The sequence below is a fragment of the Camelus ferus genome, chromosome 10 (assembly GCF_009834535.1).
Source record: "Camelus ferus isolate YT-003-E chromosome 10, BCGSAC_Cfer_1.0, whole genome shotgun sequence".
Lineage (NCBI taxonomy): Eukaryota > Metazoa > Chordata > Mammalia > Artiodactyla > Camelidae > Camelus > Camelus ferus.
Window position 1 is genome coordinate 32,267,427 of NC_045705.1, and position 19,301 is coordinate 32,286,727.

At 37.6% G+C, this 19,301-nt stretch overlaps 2 protein-coding genes across 2 annotated transcripts; both read right to left on the reverse strand.

The window, feature by feature from the left end:
* Positions 1-611: 611 nt before the first annotated feature.
* Positions 612-1,639, reverse strand: LOC102518696 (olfactory receptor 5F1). Its single transcript, XM_006189661.2, has one exon. It carries the CDS (start codon positions 1,599-1,601, stop codon positions 645-647), a length of 957 nt encoding a protein of 318 aa, XP_006189723.2. The 5' UTR covers positions 1,602-1,639; the 3' UTR covers positions 612-644.
* Positions 1,640-10,811: 9,172 nt separating this feature from the next.
* Positions 10,812-11,756, reverse strand: LOC102518461 (olfactory receptor 10AG1-like). The gene has a single exon (XM_014563440.2). The coding sequence runs from the start codon at positions 11,754-11,756 to the stop codon at positions 10,812-10,814; it is 945 nt and encodes a 314-aa protein (XP_014418926.2).
* Positions 11,757-19,301: the final 7,545 nt, after the last annotated feature.

Genomic DNA, 19,301 nt, shown 5'->3' on the forward strand with positions numbered 1-19,301 from the left:
ACATTTTTGAAAAGTAAAAGAGGGAATTGAAGGAGAACTATTGTGACTGGTGCATTCAGATCAGATAGCAATTTTCTAAATAGTAAACATTTACACAGATCCATATTTATTCTTTACTGACTGTGTTTGGGGGAGATAAACAAAATAAAAACTGAGGAATTTAATACTGCAATTAAAACTCTATTCTTGAATTTTGATATAAGCATCCGATCCAGGAAATAATCAAATAAAATAAACTGAGAATCTATTTTAAATTTAAAGCATTTTGACATACGTGATACATAACAATCCTTCCAAACCACAAATGATGAAAAATGCATCAGAAAAAAATAAACTGACAAGTACAAGTATTCTACATGGCCAGATTCATGTGATTTTTCTGACTTCTGCCTCTAAATACTTAACCCATTGATTTCCCTAACCGACATTTCTTTAAAAAAAAAAAAAACCTATTTATAGGGCCCCAGTGGAAATTGCAATGATTGGGTGAAGTTTCCACGGTCTTACAGAGGAAAATTATACCTAATCGGACAGATGTTCTTGAGTGTTCATAGATCATGATTACACAGAAAATATTCTAAAGAAAACTGTGAACTTGATCTAGCCTTTGAAAAGTCAGTAAGTATACTATTGGGTTCAGAACATTAACACAACAATCGCAGACGTGAAGGGATCCTTGTCCTAGGAACTGCATTCCATAGAGCCTTCTTCACTTCCTTATTCCTGAGGCTGTAGATCAGAGGGTTCAACATGGGGATGACCACCGTGTAGAACACGGAAGCCACTTTGTCTTGACTCAGGGAGTAGCTGGAACTAGGTCTCAGGTAAGTGTAGGTGGAGGTGGAATAGAACAGAATGATGGCTGTCAGGTGAGAGGCACACGTGGAGAAGGCTTTGCACCTGCCCTCCCCGGAATGCATCCGAAAGATGGAGAAGAGAATGCAGCCGTAGGAGGCGAGGATCACCAGCAGAGTCCCGACCATATTCACACCAGCAAAAGTGGACAAAATGACTTCATACAGGTGAGTGTCAGAACACGAGAGCTTAAACAGCGGTGGGCTGTCACAGAAGAAGTGATGGATGACCCTGGACCTGCAGAATGGCAAGCTGCTTACATAACCTGTGTGAACCATGGAGTTCAACAGCCCTGCTGTGAAAGACCCAGCTGCCATTTTTAGGCAGACTGTGGTGGACATGATCAAGGAGTAACGCAGAGGGTTGCAGATGGCCACATACCGGTCATAGGCCATTAATCCAAAAGTGATGCATTCAGTTGTGGCAAAGGCTATGAAGAAGTACATCTGCAGGAAGCAGCCAGCAAAGGAGATGGTTTTCTTCTCCGACAATAAATCTGCCAGCATCTTTGGAGTGATGGTGGATGAATAACAAACGTCCATAAAAGACAGGTGAGCCAGGAGGAAATACATGGGAGTGTGAAGTCGGGACTCCATCCTGATTAATAAGATCATCCCAACATTCCCCAGAACTGTAAGTGTGTAAATCACAGCAAAAAGCAGAAAGAGGAGGATCTGTAGCTCCGGCGTGTCTGCTAATCCCAACAGGAGGAACTCAGTCAGCAAAGTGTAATTTTTTCTGGCCATTATTACAGATACAGTGTGCCTAAACTTGCCTTAAGTATAAATATTTCACTTTATAAAGTTGACAGGAAATAGTAAAAATGTTAATGAGGTTAATCACATACAGAAAAAAAATACCTAGAATAATAGATCATAGTAAATAGAATGAAGTGAGAAGAAAACTATTGGACAGATGAATAAGCACCGGAATTTATTCAGCAGTTGTCTGTGTTGAATCTGGGCTTAAGGGCTCTCAAATCACTGGTCTAGGTCCATATATTCCACTTCAGTTTCTGCAAACGCAACATATATGTTCTATTTTTTTTCTCCTAGCCCGCATCCAAAATGCAAGAACTCAGTCTTGCAGAAGTCTTTCTCATTCTCTGAACAGGTACATGAGTTTAACTCAAATGCACTTTTTTCCCTCATCAAGATCAGTCTGTGCATTGTTCAACTCCAAAACTCATGCATCACCACCCAAATTCTCTCATGTGTTCAAGCAACAAAAATGGCCATTTCAAATAACCAATATTTTGACATCTATAATATAAATGGATGAAGATAATATTCTTACAGAATGATATAGCAGTATGGCATATATAGAGTATATATAGAAGAATACGATATTCTTAAGAATGCTTCTGTAATGTTTTAAAAATGAACCAACAACAGTTCTCATTACAAAGTACACTGTCAAATCAGTGCCCTGTAGGAGCAGACACGGTACCTGTCCATGGCTGTGAATGAAAGCACCAAATACTTATAGCTTCCATCACAGCATCTTAATTGTCTTGTCCATTATTTTCTTTTTTATTGGAGTCCCTTATTTGTTCAGTTGAGGCTTAAAAAGAAAAGAAATTTCATTTTTTAAAATGTAGTGAAAAGCAGTGAATATTTGCATTACCTCTTTGTAAAAATGTGAGACATCTTCTGAGTATGTACATGTTGCTGCCCTTTCATTTTGTTTTCCTTAAAGAGGACCAGGTAACCATGGGGACTAGAAAATCGGTTTTAATTATGGAGTCAATCCTCTGAAGGCAGAAACTACAGTCTCAAAAGGAAATAACACATGATCCCATGCAGAAAAATGGGATTAATCATCACATGGGACTAGCGTCATGAAGTGTTTCCTGTTCTCTGTGCTAGTTAAAGCTTTTTGCCAACTTAAAAAAAAAAAGTTATTTCAATTGGTTGTTTAACTGCTTCTTTGTTTGTAGTTTTAACTTATTTCAAGTGGGTGTGTAGCCCACTACCAAATTATTCTTCTTCCCTTTGTGTTTTTGTGCGTGTGTACTCCTCCCTTGTCTTGGTAACTTTAATCTCCACTCCAGGTCTGTTCTTGACTGTAATTAATGAGAAAGGGACACTGATTACTTGCCTTGTTTAAAGAAATACTGTACCCTGAGCAAATAGGACAATATATATCTTTTTTTTTTTATGGTTTCAGAATTGCATTGGCTTGTTGCAATTGTCTAAGATTCTGATTTTAGAAGGGGATAAAACTACAGATTTCGCAGAACTAAATACATAAGTAAACGAGGTGGAATAAATCCCATGGAGTGTCCATATGCATAGAGAATCTACTTGCATAGAGAACTCATAATGCGTCAAGCAGTATATTATACTTTCCCATTTAAATTCTCAGTTAATCTTCCATACCAGTCTTTGAGGTTGACATTATTATTTTACATATTTTTCAAGTGAGAAAAGCAAAACTTAAAGCTATTAAGTGAGTCTCCAATTAAAAAAATAGTTAAGAAATGATAGAACAGACTTTGTTGAACTGAAATTAAGAGACTGTCAAACAGTTCTCCAGCAAAGGTGAGTTTATTTGGGATCTACAGAGAATTGCAATTCAGGATCTGTAACCATGGTGAGCCATGTGGAAACTCTCACTAGGCAAGGGAAGGAGAACTCTTTTACAGGGAGGAAAAGGAATTTGGGAGGGCTGTAGTAAATGGTCTGTGGCTTTTCATTGGGGGAGTCCTTGCCAGGAATGGCGGGTCTTTCTTCTTCCTGTTGGGCTCTGCTATAGTCACAGGCCATGAGGGCCCCCTTCTGGTCTTCCAGCTCTATTTAATTGAGATTTCTGTTTTTTGATTTATTACAACTTGAAAACAATACTTGAAAGAATACTGAGCTGCCTAATTTTCTTGCCAAGTTCCATTTTATCTTAGTGACTTAGATTATCAATGTGCATATATATATACTAACACATATTTGTGTGTGTGTGTTTGTGTGTTTCTTCTAGTAAATGCAATCTTCCACTTGTCAGAAGAGGGAGAGCAGTTCTGCATCTGATGAAAGATGCCAAGACCAATGTCAAGGAGGGTACTGCGCATTTTCTTCTAGAGATGTTATGGCTTCATATCTTACATATAAGCCTTTAATCCATTTGAAATTTGTTTCTGCACATGATAAATTAACTCAGCTTGATTCTTTTGCAAGTAGCTGTCTAGCCTTGCCAACACCACTTATTGAAGAGGCTGTCTTTTCCCCATTGTGCCTTTTTGCCTTCTTCATCATGGATTAACTGCCCATAAAACTGTAGATTTATTTCTGTGCTCTCTATTCTGTTCCTTTGATCTGTGTGTCTGGGGTGTGTGTGTGGGTGTGTGCGCGCGCGCACGCACTCTAGTACCATACTGCTTTATTAATGTAGCTTTGTAGTATACTCTCAAGTTGGCAATGGTGATACTTCCAACTTTGTTCTTCTTAGATTGATAGCGTTGGCAGCAAACTAATCCCAGCCATTAATTCAGGTCCACAGATGATGTGTTCAAATCCCTGGTGTCACTGCCATGCTGTTTGTGAGGGTGCTTATATTATTTCATCCAGAGCAATGACTTCATTACTTCACAGAATACAGAGATTAACCTTTTGCATTATGAAGATCATACGTAAATTAAAGAATGCCCAAGGGCAAGCATGCTTCAGAGAATAAGGTACAAGTGCCTAGCAACTACTGCCTCTCCCACAGCTAAGCCCAGCCCATCTTTGTGGGTTTCTTTACAGCCCTGGCCTCAGCTTAGCTTGGGCTGTCACACTTTGACACCCTATGGCCCTGTGATGACTTTGCAGAAGACACCACTCCTCATGTTCAGGCCCAGGAACCAAGGTGCAGAAGAGGGTCTACCATGCACGTGATAGGCTTGCTTTCAGCAGACTCGTGTGCATTGCAAAGATGGGTCTCCTTCAAAGTTAACTATAAGAAGTATAAATTTTCCTTTCTTCCCACGACTATTATTATTATTGCATGAAAAGTCCAACTGCAAAATCGCCTTAGAAAATACAATAGTAGAGTGAAAACTTATATTAAAAGTTCTCTAAACTGGTGTTACTCAACAGTAACTCCAGTTACTCAACAGGAGTTACTGTTGAGTAACTCCTCAACAGTATAACGGTGTGTCCATTCCTGAATTTTCATTTTCCTCACAAAAATCTGTATTTTGTCTATATACTGGAAAGATATTACAAATATTTCTGTCGCTATGAAGTTTTCGTTTGACACTATCTTTTACTACTTTAAATATATCTCTTCATTATCTTTTGGTATACATCTTTTCTTCTGGTGTCTGCTATAATATTTATGCTTTTAATTCAGGATATGACATAATAGGACTTCCTAAATACCTTGATATTTTAATACTTATGTTTTGTCTTCTTTCACTGACTCTGATGAATCTAGGGTCATTTTGATGGTTGGCAGGTTGCATGTTTGCATTTATCTGTGATGGTTAATTTCGTAAGTCAACTTGCATGGGCCTTGGAGATCCCAGATATGGTCAGTCCTGATTCTGTGTGATTCTGGGATGATGGTTTTGATGAGAATAACATTCATATTAGGAAACTTTGTATGAAACAGGTTTCCCTCTATAATGTGGGTGAGCCATTTGCAATAAGCTTAAGGCCTGAATAGAACAGAAGAAACAGCCTCTCCTGTGCTGGAGAGAACTCCTGGGGGTACTGCCTTCAGATACCACTGCAACTTTGGCAGCAAAGTGCTTTAGACCCTAACTGGAACATTGGCTCCCCTGGGTCTCACATCTTCAAGCTCACCCTATAAATGTCAGATTTGCCAGCCTCTGTAATCCTGTGGGACAATTATTTTAATAAATCTATCCATATGTATGTACATATCTTATTGGTTCTATCTTTCTGGAGAAGCTGACTAGTGAGGACTTTACTACTGAGAATAGCCCTAGGGAATCAGAATTGTAAAGATGCATTTTCTAAACGGGCTCTGGCATTTCTGCAATTAATGGTCAGAGATGATTGAGCATTAGTGTCATTTTAAAACACTGATAACTATTTCCAGTAGTAAAGAAAACAGTGATAGTCTGTGGTGTGGTCCGACAATCAAGACACACAAATAGCACCATGGACACTCTACTAAAGTGCTGACAGGAGCAAGGGTCTGGGTGGCTATGTGGATGAAGCCTTCACACATTTTTATCTAGCTAACAAGTCTAAGGAGGTTGACTTGTTCCTAATGTCTTTGGGCAAATTAAGGAAAGAAAAGGAGAAGCTCAGGGATTCAAATTCCAAACTCAAGTGCCACATACATGACTTCAGAGCTTCTGCGCTTGCCTTCATCTCCTGTAGCTGCAGAGGTGAGATGGCTGGAAGCACAACCCAGCATCTCCTGGCCATGTCGGGGTATCTGCTGTCAGAGTGAGGGCACTGATGGGGAAAAAGAAAGGATCCTGAAGTCCATCTGAGAAGTCCCTGATGAGGCTAGGGACATCGTCCTGTAAATTCTGAGAAGACAACAAGGCCAAGAGAAGCAGTGCTACCACTCTGGTGTCCTTGGAGAGAAGCTGCAAATGATGCAAGTAATGCTGCACTGCCTGAGGGAAGTGTTATGGTCTCTTCTGAGGCAGGCACTGTGCAGCTCCGTGCTGACTCTTATCCGCTCCCACCCCAGCCACAGGCCCTTAGAGGTGAGATCCACATGGAGTGGCTCATGAAGTGTGACCCATGTGGAGGAAGACTACACTCCAAAAGAAAGAACTGAGTACTCTACACAGTTAGTAATATGGAGAACATGTGTGGATCTTAAAGGTGGGGGATAATGGTGGAAGGAATATGATGATAGATCACGCTGAACTCATTGCTGAGGGCCTACTAAGCAGAGATTCTCATTCCATGTTGAGGATCAGGGAGTTAAAAAAAGACTCTAACATTTTGATTGGTTAACTTGGCTGAAACATAGAGCAAATGGTGGCCAATGGTGAACAAATTGGTAATGGCCAACCTGCCTTGGTTTAATGTAGGGAAAGTGAGGTAAAGTCTTAGGGAGATTGGAATGCTAGAGTGGATTTGTCATTTAAGATCTATTCGCTCACACTGGGAGTGTGCAAAAGACACACCTTTTACCAGCATGGCAAGAAATGCATTCACGAAGTGAGTCCAAAATTCTTGAAGATATCCAGGATTGGTCTTCTCTCTAGGCCAAGTCTTACCATGGGAACTGTAGACATTGAATTCAGAAATTCACAAGCAATAATATGAATTGTCCAACTGGCAGAACTCACCTTTCAAAATTAAGGTGATCATAGTTACTGTAATGGGCGGTAGAGTCAGAATAGTCTGATTCACACAGACGTACGGAATTGGCTAGTTAATCAGGGTTTTCCTAGATGTGAAAAAGAAAGCTCATCAAATTTTCACTTGATATGTATAAGCAGAAAAGATTCAGATCAAGGGAAACAAAGTCTAACTAAAATCATTAAAGTAGAAAGTGATGACTCAGTTCCCAGACTTGAGCCAATTTACAGATCCAGGACCCTTTCAGTGAGCGGTAGGTTGGGTCCCTTTAAGGAAGGTCAGTATAATACCCAAAATGTGTCATTTTAATCTTTCTCCCAGCCCTCCCCAAAGGGACTTATGGACTTTTACCAGTATAACTACAGTGGAGAAAAGAAAAGAATCAGAATTTTCCAGAATTGCTGGACACTGAGACCCAAAACATCACTGTGGCCATCTGGTCAGAGTGGAGCCTTGCTGATATCAAGTGATGAATAGTGTTTTAGCCCAGATCCATCTCAGAGTGAGTCCAGTGTAGTCCTTGAAAGCATCCTGTGTTTATTTTCCCAGCTCCAGAATGCAAAATTGCAGTAGATTTATTTATCAGTTGGCATTGATTCCCTGAGCTGTGCAGTGAGGAGTTTCATGGTGGGAAAGTCCAAATAGAAGCCACGGGAACTGACCATCCCTAGGAAAATGGTGTATCATAAGCCGTACCACATTCCTGGAGGGGTTACAGAGGTGAGTGCCACCTGCAAGAATTTAGAATACGCCGGAGTGGTAACTCACCACATTCCCGTTCAGCTCTCCTATTTGACTTGTGCAGAAGGATGTGGAAGAGCACCAGTGATTACTGTCAGCTTAACCAAGTGGCGACGTCAGCTGCAGCTGGTGAACCAGATGACCACATACCCTGGAACCTGGTGTGGAACTACTGATTTTTTTTTTCTTCATGCTTGTCCATAAGGTCCCCCAGAAACAGTTTCCTTTCCTTCCGCAAGACCAGCAGCACACCTTCACTCTCTCCCCTCAGGGCTGTATAAACTCCCAAGCTCTATGTCGTAATGTAGTTTGCAGAGCTCTCCATCAGTTTCCCTTCCTAAAAAGGTACCGCTGGTCCATTACACTAACGGCATTATGCTGATTGGCCCAGTGACCAAGAAGTAGCAACTACTCTAGTTTATCAGTAAAGATTTTCCTAGCACAGAGTAGGAAATAAATCCACAAATCTGACTAAATTTCAGGGACTTTCTATCTCTGGGAAATTTCTAGTCATCCAGTGATGGGGGAAATGTCAAGATATTTCTTTAAAAGTGAAGAATGAAAACAACTATATGTATGTATATGTGTGACGGAATGATTATGCTGTACACCAGAAATTGACACATTGTAAACTGACTATACTTCAATTAAAAAAAAAAGTTTTTAAAGTGAAGGATGAGTTGCTGCATCTGGTGTCTCTTACAACAAAGAAAGAAGCATGATGCCTAAAAGGCCTTTTTGAATTTTGGAGGCAGCAGATTCCTTATCTGAGTGTGTTCCTATGACCCATTTACCAAAGGACCCCAAAAGCTTCTGGGTTTGAGTGGAGCCCAGAGCAAGAGAAGGCCCTGCATCAGATCCAGGCTGCTGAGGAAGCTGCCCTCCACTTGGTCCATACATTCTAGTGGACCCAGCAGTGCCCAAAGTGTCTGTGACAGAGAGAGATGCTGTTAGAAGCCTCTGGCAAACCCTAAAGGTGATATATAGATCAAGCCTGTAGGATTTTGGATCAAGGCCCTGTCATCCTCTGCAGATAGATTTTTTTGGGTGAGAACTCTTTGCCTGCCACTGGATCTTAATAGAAACCAAACTCTTAACTGTAAGCCAGCAAGTTACCATTACGAATCAGGTGCTATATGATGAAAATGGTAAAATGTTTGCTTTAAAGACACAGATGTATTTAAATGAAATGAAAATAGAAGTGTACTATTTAATCTTTGCCTGTATATTTATCATGTTCCGTGCCTTTTCTTTCTTTCTGAGAACTGCATTTTCCTCTGATATCATGTTACTACTGGTTAAAGGATTTGATTGGCATTTCTGGTAAATCAAGTCTGATAGTAATAGATTCTCTTTATTTTCTTCCACTGAAATTTCATGTTTCAATTTCAATCATTTTTTAAAGTATTTAAATAGCTTTTTTAAAGTTTAATTGAAGCATAACCAAAAGCCCATATCAGCAGTTTATAATTTGCTACATTTTGCTGTGGCTACATCCACAATCAAGATAAGGGATTTATCTATCGCACCTTGAATTTTCTCATGCTCCCTTTTTTCATTCCAGTAACACACAGACACAAACCAAATTGAAAATTAATCCCTTTGTGGTCAGAATATATTCTGCATTTGCTTCAAGTACTGGGACTTGATTTTTAAGTAGTACAACTTTTGATCTATCTTGGCGAATATATTCCTTTAAAAAATGCGTATGCTATTGTGTGGGATATTGCAGATAAAAACACTTAGGCCATGCATTTTCAGCCACAGTTTCAATATCTGATACTTTTGTGCTTTTCCCTTTGGGTTATTACCAGTGATCTTTTAAATTTTGATCTGCAGGACTCAACACAGACTTTTATTTCAAAACAGAGAATTTCACTTTGTGAAAGAAATTTTTAGATATGCAAGGAATTAACAAACCTACCAGGTGTGGGCATTCCAAAATGACAAATGAAAAGTGCATTCAAATATGGAAGGGGATTGACAGATTTTAAAAAGTCTATGAATAACACATGCTTTAAAGAATTAGTAGAGCATATTGAATAATAGTTTCCAAACTCTTAAATTAGCATATTGTAAGTATGTTTAAATTTGGTTTCACATTATGTGATTTGTGTATCATCTGTGGCTTCTTTCTTTGAGCTCTCTCATTGTCCAGGAGTCTAGTCTGGGCTTTTTGACATAGTGATAAAAAGATTCACACTGTTAGAGAGGACAAGTCTTAATGTCTAAGTACTGTTCATGTTGACTAATGTTCCATTCGCCAGAAGTAATAATAGAGCTAAATCAAGTCAGGGTGGGAAGGGAAGATCAAAAAGCACGTATACAAGGAGAAATGAATTATCGGGGATCATTACCGTTTAGGTGAAACATGGGCTTTTTAATGACTCCATAAATTTGTTATAACTATGCACAATGTTCATTAAAATATTTCTCAATATGAGCATTCATTTTTCCTTTTTTTGCTTAGAAAAATAGTGCTGCAATATGCATTATATTACATATTAATTATTTATGTTAGTCCCTTTTAAACTTATATCTATATACATTTAAGCTTTTATTTCTGTGAGGGAATCACTTAGTAATGTTTCTGTAGCATCTAAGGATATTTTGTTTCTTCAATAGAGAATGTTAAAGTAGTGTCTAGAAAGGCACCCAAAAAAAGAGAACAGAATAATTTTAATTATAGTGCAAACTACATATTACATCACGTTGTTTAGTTACACATCTCTATTTACTACTTCACGGTGAGAAGGAAACCTATCTTTAAAAGTACAACACTGTTAGAAATAGAACATAATTACCATAAATCTGGGAACAGAATGGTATATTAAAAGGAAATTACACCATTACATTATTAAAAATAAAGAAAAAAATGAAAGGTAGATTTCAATTAAGTCTACATACAAATTGAATCCATAAAATAATAATTTCTATGTTATTTCAAATGCCTCGTAATGCTGATAATTTGGGAAGAAATTTCCTCATTGCCTTTCTGACATCTTTGTTCCGCAGACTATATATCATAGGATTGAACAATGGAGTCAAAACGGTGTAGAAAAGAGAGAGCAGTTTGTCTATTCCTACATACTGATCGGATTTAGGTTTTAAATAGGTGACAGTGCCTGATCCATAGAACAAAACTACCACCGTGATGTGGGAAGAGCACGTGGAAAAGGCTTTGGTCCGCCCTGTGTTTGATGGCAGCTTCATGATGGTGGAGATAATTCTCATATAGAAACTAAGTATCAACAAAAAGGGAACAGTGACAAGCAACACAGCAAATAGATAGACCACCATCTCATTCACAAAGATGTCCCCACAGGCCAGCTTCAGTAATGGGGGGATGTCACAGAAGAAGTGACTGATTTGATTAGAACCACAAAAGGACACAGAGAATATCTGCCATGTTTGTCCTATCTGGACTGGAGCTCCACTGATCCAGGAGGCCACCACCAGCTGGACACAGACCCTGTGGTTCATGACGAGGGGATAGTGCAGAGGGTTACAAATGGCCACGTAGCGGTCATAGGCCATCACAGCCAGCAGGAAACACTCCGTGGCTCCCAGCATAAGGAAGAAGCACATTTGTGTGGCACAGCTGAAAAAAGAAATACTTCCTTTCTGGGTCCAAAGGTCCATGAGCATCCTAGGAAGAGTGACAGACACATAACAGATCTCTAGGAAGGAAAGATTGCTGAGGAAAAAATACATGGGCGTCTGAAGAGCGACATCTGCTCTTGTTACCAGAACTATGATGCCGTTCCCCAGCATGATAGCCAAGTAGATGACTGAGAATACCCCAAAAAGCAGCCAGTGGAACCTGGGAATGTCAGAGAAGCCCAGGAGGACGAAGTCCATCCTTACAGTGAGATTTGTTTCCGTCATTTTCCAATTATTTTCTCTGTGTGGATTTACATTTCTTTGCTACATTCTCCTCTTTTATAATTGGATTGGGACATGGGCTTTGGTCTTAACATGTTCTTAGTTACTTTCTGACACTTGTGTTCTGTGATTCTGGCAGATTTGATGTGAAACCAGGAGTTATAAATGCATCTGTAGGGGAAAAAAAAAAGGTTTATAATTGTAGATCTGCATTCTAATTATACCAATAAGAATCCTATGCTTAGACATGTTTTTTTTTTAATTATGGTGTGAAAAGGGAGGATGCAGATTAGCTATTTTTTTCGAGTCAAAACCTCAGCTTAATTATTAGTTGTCTAACAACCATAAATTTTTTTTCCAGTCAGTCCAGTTTGTATATAATATCTGATCTATAACATTTAGCAACATGTTCCTCCAACTATTTACATGTCTTTTCTACCTTTGCTATTATATCCAATAATTCATTCTATAAAGAACAGAGCGCAAGGCTCTGCCCTAATATGTTACTACATAGATGCTTCTGAATTAAATTAAAAATAGAAATTACTGTTAAATTGGTTATTTTCCAAGAAGTGAGAAAGGATGATTAAAACTACAAAAATATAAATGCCAAATCTTTTATTTTAAACATCATAATGTGCCAGCAATACTCATCCTAATTTTTTGAATTACAATAGATCTTATTGCTTAAGAGACACAAGTTTTTGGTATTCAGCTATTTTTAATCCCCCAAATATTAGATATTTAAAAAAATTTAAACCCAAACAAAATGTTCCTAGAGAAAAATAAAATCAATTTTAAAACATTAGCAAATGTAGTGATCTTGTGCCAACTCCTTCCCTGTTTGCGGTCTGTTAGACAACATAAACAATAATAGAACACGGGCCCCCAAAGTTGAAACAAATATTCTTTTGCAGGAAATTGTATTTTGTATAAAAATAAATGCTTAATATATCCCCCAACAGAAGAATATTCACTAATACAAGTTGTTGCAGGTAATTAGGTTCTTGTCTCCTTGCAGGAAGAATTCAGAGACAGGACGTGGCGGTTAAGAAAGAAAACAGAGGATTTATTAGGGGCTGGATAGTACATTCTCAAGGGGAGAGCGGGGCAGGCTCAGGTGGGCAGCTGCCTTAGTTTCTTTGGCAAGTTGGTTACATTGAGTGTAAAAATGAATGGGCAGAATATTCATCGGGGAGGGAAGGACTTGTGGTTGTAGTCCCTGATTTTCATCCCAACTCCACTTTCCTACAGGAAGGAGAAATTTTTGTCCTTATTTAGTCTGGTTTGGAAGTGTCATGGTGTTGGTGCGTGATGGCTACTTCTAAACTGCAAGGCTAATTTTATTGAAACGAGGACATAATGAGCAAAAGGTTACATGGGGACACTGGAGATTCCTGCCTTTTCCCACCTTTCTTTGTCAGCCTCCAGGACACGTGTCACCCCAAAATGTGTGACTGCTTATTAACCCAGAGGTTCCCGCTTTTCTTTGTCTGCCCAGGCACCCCTGTTGTTTACATGATGTATGGTTTCTTGTATTTGGCCCACGCCCTTTTTGCCTAATTCCTGAAATTTGGTCTGCATCCCCTTTCTCTGCTCATATCTAGCTATCTACCTGCTCTAACAAGGTGATTCCTTGTCATAGAAATTATTTTACCTATAATGGCAACATTTAGTTTATTAACAGTATAGCAAAATATGTTTAATTAATTTGAATGAAATTATCACTTTTTGACTATAGTTTTCTTAATAGATTATTTCTTAAAATGAATAGATTTTACAATATTATATAGTTAAGAGACAAATTAGAAATTTGTATACTTCAAATGCTTCACGCACATAATTTAACTTATAACTTCAGAAAGTCAGAAGCCTACCTTACATAATGCTATCCTAAATAATAAATATCATTTCTACCCACATACACTCATGATTTTAGTTGTTTGATATTATTTATTGACTCTTGATCATGAAATTGGTAACATTATCTTGAATTAAAATAGCATATCAACATATTTACCTTTTTCAGTTTTGCTGAAGTTGCTTCCTTCTCATTGATAAATGTCTATATTTTAAAATGTTACATTGTTTACAATCCATAGATGTTTAAACAAGAACGTAACTTGCTTTTAAAGAGCAAGGCTCCTTACAGAGGAAATAGTCCCTTCCTCCCCCAGGGAATGCCCCTTTTCCCTCTTTACATCTAAATTGCTAGTTAAACGCTCTTGTTTGCAATTAATTTGGTGTCTCTGCAAACAAATCTTTCATGGTAGGCCAGACTTCCCTGCAGGCTCTCCACAGAATACAATTTCATGCACTCTCCATTTGTTAAATACTGTCAGAAGACATGGATGTCCTAGAAGAACAAGCACTCTTAATGGTTCAATATTACCTGCAGGAAACTGTTCATATTCTTTATCAATTGATTTCTTACTTGTGTTATTTTATTTTCTATAATTCCTCTGAATAGAACTTACAGCAAATCATGCTGTGTTAACATCATCTGGCCATGTTTTACTTGTTTACTTACCTTTAAGGGGTAATAATTTTAAGAGGCAGACATTTGTTGGTTAAAATTTGTGAACACAAAGGCAATTCTGTATTATAGAAACTAAGATTACTTTATTCAAATTATGATTTTCTCAGACACTATGTGAATCCCTGAATAGACTCACTCATCTTATTAATAAACCCTGTAAACAAGAATTAAGAACAACTATTATCAATAAAACTTTTTTCTAACTAAAAACTCCTCTTTCTCATTGCAACATTTAGTAATTTAACATTTCTCAGTTTCAACCCTCTTCTGTGCATTTCATGGGGAGAACACTTCAAGCATGAGTCTAACATCTCCAGTCCCATACTGAGACAGGAAGGAAGGGGGCAGGGCACAGCCATTCAAGGAATGACTCTGCAATTAACACCAAAATGGTGGAAGATTCAACTCCCAGTGCCTTGAGGCTCAAGATGGCGAGAGATTTGACTTCTAGTAGACCTTGAGCTTCATTATTCGCTCATTGTAATATATTAGCATGCTAAATGATATGCCTACAGGCACCATGACAGTTCTAAGGCTAACCATTGAAGGTCTAAAAGTGAGCAGTGGCCCAGTTCCTGGAATCCCAGCCCCTTCCCCAAAAGTAATTGGAATAATCCTCCCACTTGTTAGCATAAGAAGCTACTGAGTCCATAAGAACTAACAAACCTTATGGCATTCTCCCTTCTGAGGGAGACAGACTGCACTCTGTCTATGGAGCGCATATCTACTGAGCACCCAACCCTCACACGTTATGGCCTTTCTCTTGCCTTCTGAAACAGCCTACACTCTATTGAGTATGTCTCTCTCTAAATAAATCTACCTTTACTCAACTGTGATTCACTCTTGAATTCTTTCCCGTGCGGAGTCAAGGACCCACACTGGGCAGGGCACATCCCAGGGACTCAACAGAGACCTGGGACATGGTCATCCTCACTCCACATTTATTTTCCTCTATCATTACTGCTACTTATATGTATATTCCCGCTTTCAAGTTTCCTTTCACAGTTCTCTTTGCTTCTAATTTTATTTTTGATAGATACATGCTTTATACTCTACACATAATTTCAGGACCAGCTCCTTATAATTTACTGTATATATTTTTTCTTAGTCTTTTTTCTTTCATTTTTTTTCTTCTTCAAAAAAACATTTATTGACAACCTACTACGTGTAAAACATACAGCTCTTTCATTTCTTTTACTTTCAACCCCATCTTGTCTATATATGTCTATGTATTTAAAGCACTGCTCAATTTGGCAGCATATAGTTGGTTTCTGCCTTTTTTTCTTCATATTTATCTTGTGCTTGGACTGCTTAGTCCATGCACCTTTAATGCAATTATGATATACTACCATTTTCTATTTGTTTCCATTTTTTCTTTCATTTGGCTGCCCTGTTTTCTTCTGCTAATTTGGCGGTTAATCAAGTTATTTTATGTCTAGATCTGCCTTTTGATATATACACCACATTTTTATTATCATTTCAGGGATTGCCTCAGGGCTAATCATTAAAATGTGCATCCTTAACTTATCAGAGATGACATACAGTTAAAATTGTTCCATTTTAATCCCCATCCTTTACGACAGACGCTTCCACTTTCCATGTCCCCCTTCATCCTTCATGTCTCACATCACCCACTTCACATCTCACTCCAAAAATGTCATAATCTTATAACAGTATAATTTGATGTTTTTCAAATTTTATTGTGTTACTGATATCACATATTTTGCTCATGTCTATATTATAACCCCGAACTTACTATGCCATTATTTTAGCTTTAAACAGTTGACTCACTATAATGAATATAGATGAATATACAGGATTTTCTTCTGATTAATTCCCATGAGGTTCACTGAGATATGTATACTGATGTTTTCCAACAAATCTGAAAAATTCTCTGCCATCATTATCATTTTCTTGCAGTTGGCCTTCAGTTATGCAAATTTTAGACAATTTGATATCACTCTACTTGTTCTTGAGGAGATGGTATTTTTTAAATTATTAAACAAATAATTTTAGGATTGTAATGTTTCCAACAATTTAAATTCAAATGCACTGGTATTTCACTGGACATGTCCAAATGCTATCAATCTAATTACATCAAGTATTCATTTCACTTATATTTCCCTTAAATTCCACTTCCCTTCATTTTAACTCTCACCCTAGAATTTTAATGGGGTTCTTTTCAAAATTTTAATGATCTGTGGGAATTATCAGTTTACTCAATTTTCTGCAAATTTGGTCATACCCTCTCTCGAGTCCTTGGCCATGTTTATAAGGGATGGTTAGAAGTCGCCAATAAACATCACCTGAGACATTTTGCAGTCATTTTCAGTTGATTCATTTTGTCTTGTCTATTTAGTTTTCCTGAGTTTTTCATATCCTGTAATTTTTACTGTATATTTTAAATTGTCTATGATACACTGTAGAGAATCTAGATTTTCATAAATTCCTATGAAGATTGTTATAGTTTTTTTTTCCCTATCAAGCTATCATTATTGGATGATCACTTGTATTTGTAATGTCTAGGTCTTATATTTTGTTAGCGGAAAGTTGTCAAAAGACCAAGACATTTCCCAGATCTAAAAACTTGGGAAATTTTACATCTGTATCTATCTTCTGTATAAGTGTTGTTGAGACTTAGGTTTGGACTTTTCTACAGTGAATCTTAAGATGACTAAAGACCTGACTTTGGGGAACAGGTCTTACTCCAAAGCGCTAGCAGTTCTGTATCTTAAATGCTGCTTGAAATACATTCAGGTGTTAAAAGTTCTGGCTGGGATGCAACTCCAATGTCTCTAAGCTAAGCTTTATCCCTAGTATCTCCATTTCTCCCCCAACTACACGGCAGTCACTTTCCTGAAAGCCTTCTGTAGCCTCCTCCAGCCCATCCATATCCCATTGTCTTCCAGAGCCTCCCAGGAACACTTGATTCAGGTCTGTCTGTCCCCAGCACCATCTAGTCCCTCAACCTCCGTGCCCTGTGACAGATCCTGGGCTCCTGGTTGTCTCGAATGCTGATCGCTGCCTCTTCAGCCCAGCGATACATCTGTGCTCTTCTTTGTTTCCAGTTATCTGCACTTTGACCAGGACATTGTCTCAGGCATAGAGCCAGCATATTCATGGGAAGAATGTTGTCCATTTCACCATTTCACATGTCTATACATACATGGCTAATGTATTTCTCAGTCATTACTTAGTTACTTCATTTTTGTCGTTATCTCTATTACCTCACCTACGTGGACTATTTACCTTTTTGAGGATACAAAATACAGACTACTGTTCATATTGCTTTTCCCATTTGTTTGCCTGCTAGGTGTTTTTTCCTTTTTTCTTTTTCTTTTTTTTTTTGATGGAGCCTCAGCCAACTATGGATTGTTTTACAGCAGTTATAATTTTAAAAGATTATAATTCACATTGGTCTATAAGTACCTGTGTAACATTATCACAAAAGTCTAAAATATTTCCTACTGTCCACTTTAAGTATAACCATGCAGACCCCCCCTGCTTGTTGAAGCCTATATCAAGTATTTTAACAGCCTGATGATCTCTGTCCAAAATAACAACACTTATCATCTGAACATTCTTTGTCATGTAATATTGTGTTTGTGCATGTGTTTGTGTGTGTGTGTGTGTGTGATTTTGTCCAGGGATTTTTGATATGTTATTCTTTTTGCCCACTGGAGCACCATAGGTAAGTATTAATATAAGATTGAATTTGTGCTAAGTGAATTGATTTATGGCACAAGATAATTTTAATCAGTTTATCTTTTCAGAAAAAAAATATAGAGAAGTTAAGCTAGAATTTAAGCAAACTACAAAATATTTTCTTCTGTTGTTACTTGATAACCATTATCTTGATAAAATATCAAGTAATGAATCCATGATCGGATAAATAGGAAACATTGTCATTGATGTAGAAATGGCAACTGGAAACAAGCATTGTAATGTTTTTCATTGGAACTAACATTTTGGAGAAATAACGTAACTGCTAGTGAGCTCCCTACTGGTCTACAAGAAGTAGCAACACAGACACCTGTGAGGAGCTCTCTATTATTCACTCACATTTCCTTCTTGGATCAAGTTGTAGACTTTTACAGGAAACAGGGTTGGAGTGCTGATACTTTTAGGAAATTAATTTGCAACACATGAAATCTTTTTCTCTTCTTAATGAATTTTTTCATTGAAAATATATTCAAAGAATCATGTTAGGCTCTGTTCTTCCAGATCTTAGTTATGTGTGATTATATTATGTGTGCATCCAACACTCACTGATTAATTCTTTTTGGACAGGAATGCTGCACTCTATGTCCTGAATCTGGAGTTACTTCAGGAACATATTGCTTAATTTCCTTTTGATATCCCAGATTCATTATTCATATGCTGTTTCTTTAGAACAAGCTTGGCTATTTCTCATCTGTCTCATTTGGATACAGTTATACTTTCCAAGTTTTCATCTACTACATGTTTTCCTTCTTTATTTTTTTAGATGGGTTTAATTAAAAATGAACTCTTATTGTCATTAATGCCATTAGTGGTAATAATTGTGTGCTTGCGTTATATAGGACTTCATATACATGCATTATTTTCATCTTATTTCATTTTTTCTTACCAATAAAGTCAGATATTATATATTACATATTTATACACATAAAGATGTGTAAAAGATAAGTGCTTTTTCAATAACAAGACATAGATTTTATGAAATTTATGAATCTTTCTGTTCAATTGTTAAAGCATATCTATTAAAATAACCACCACCCCCAAGAAATAAGGGGAAAACTACGGTTTAAGTCTTTACCTTTATTTTGACATAAACATTTTTCTCTCTCTAAATCCAGTTTTAGTCATGTTGTTATATATTTAAAAAATAATTTTTGAAACTTTACTATGCAGTAGATGTTTTTTGAGGACTGAGGTGAAGCACTGAAAATATCAGCAAAACGTTGCTTTCCTTACGGTGTTTACTTAGACTCCAGAGAAGAAGAGTGATAGGGTTGCTGAAACATGGC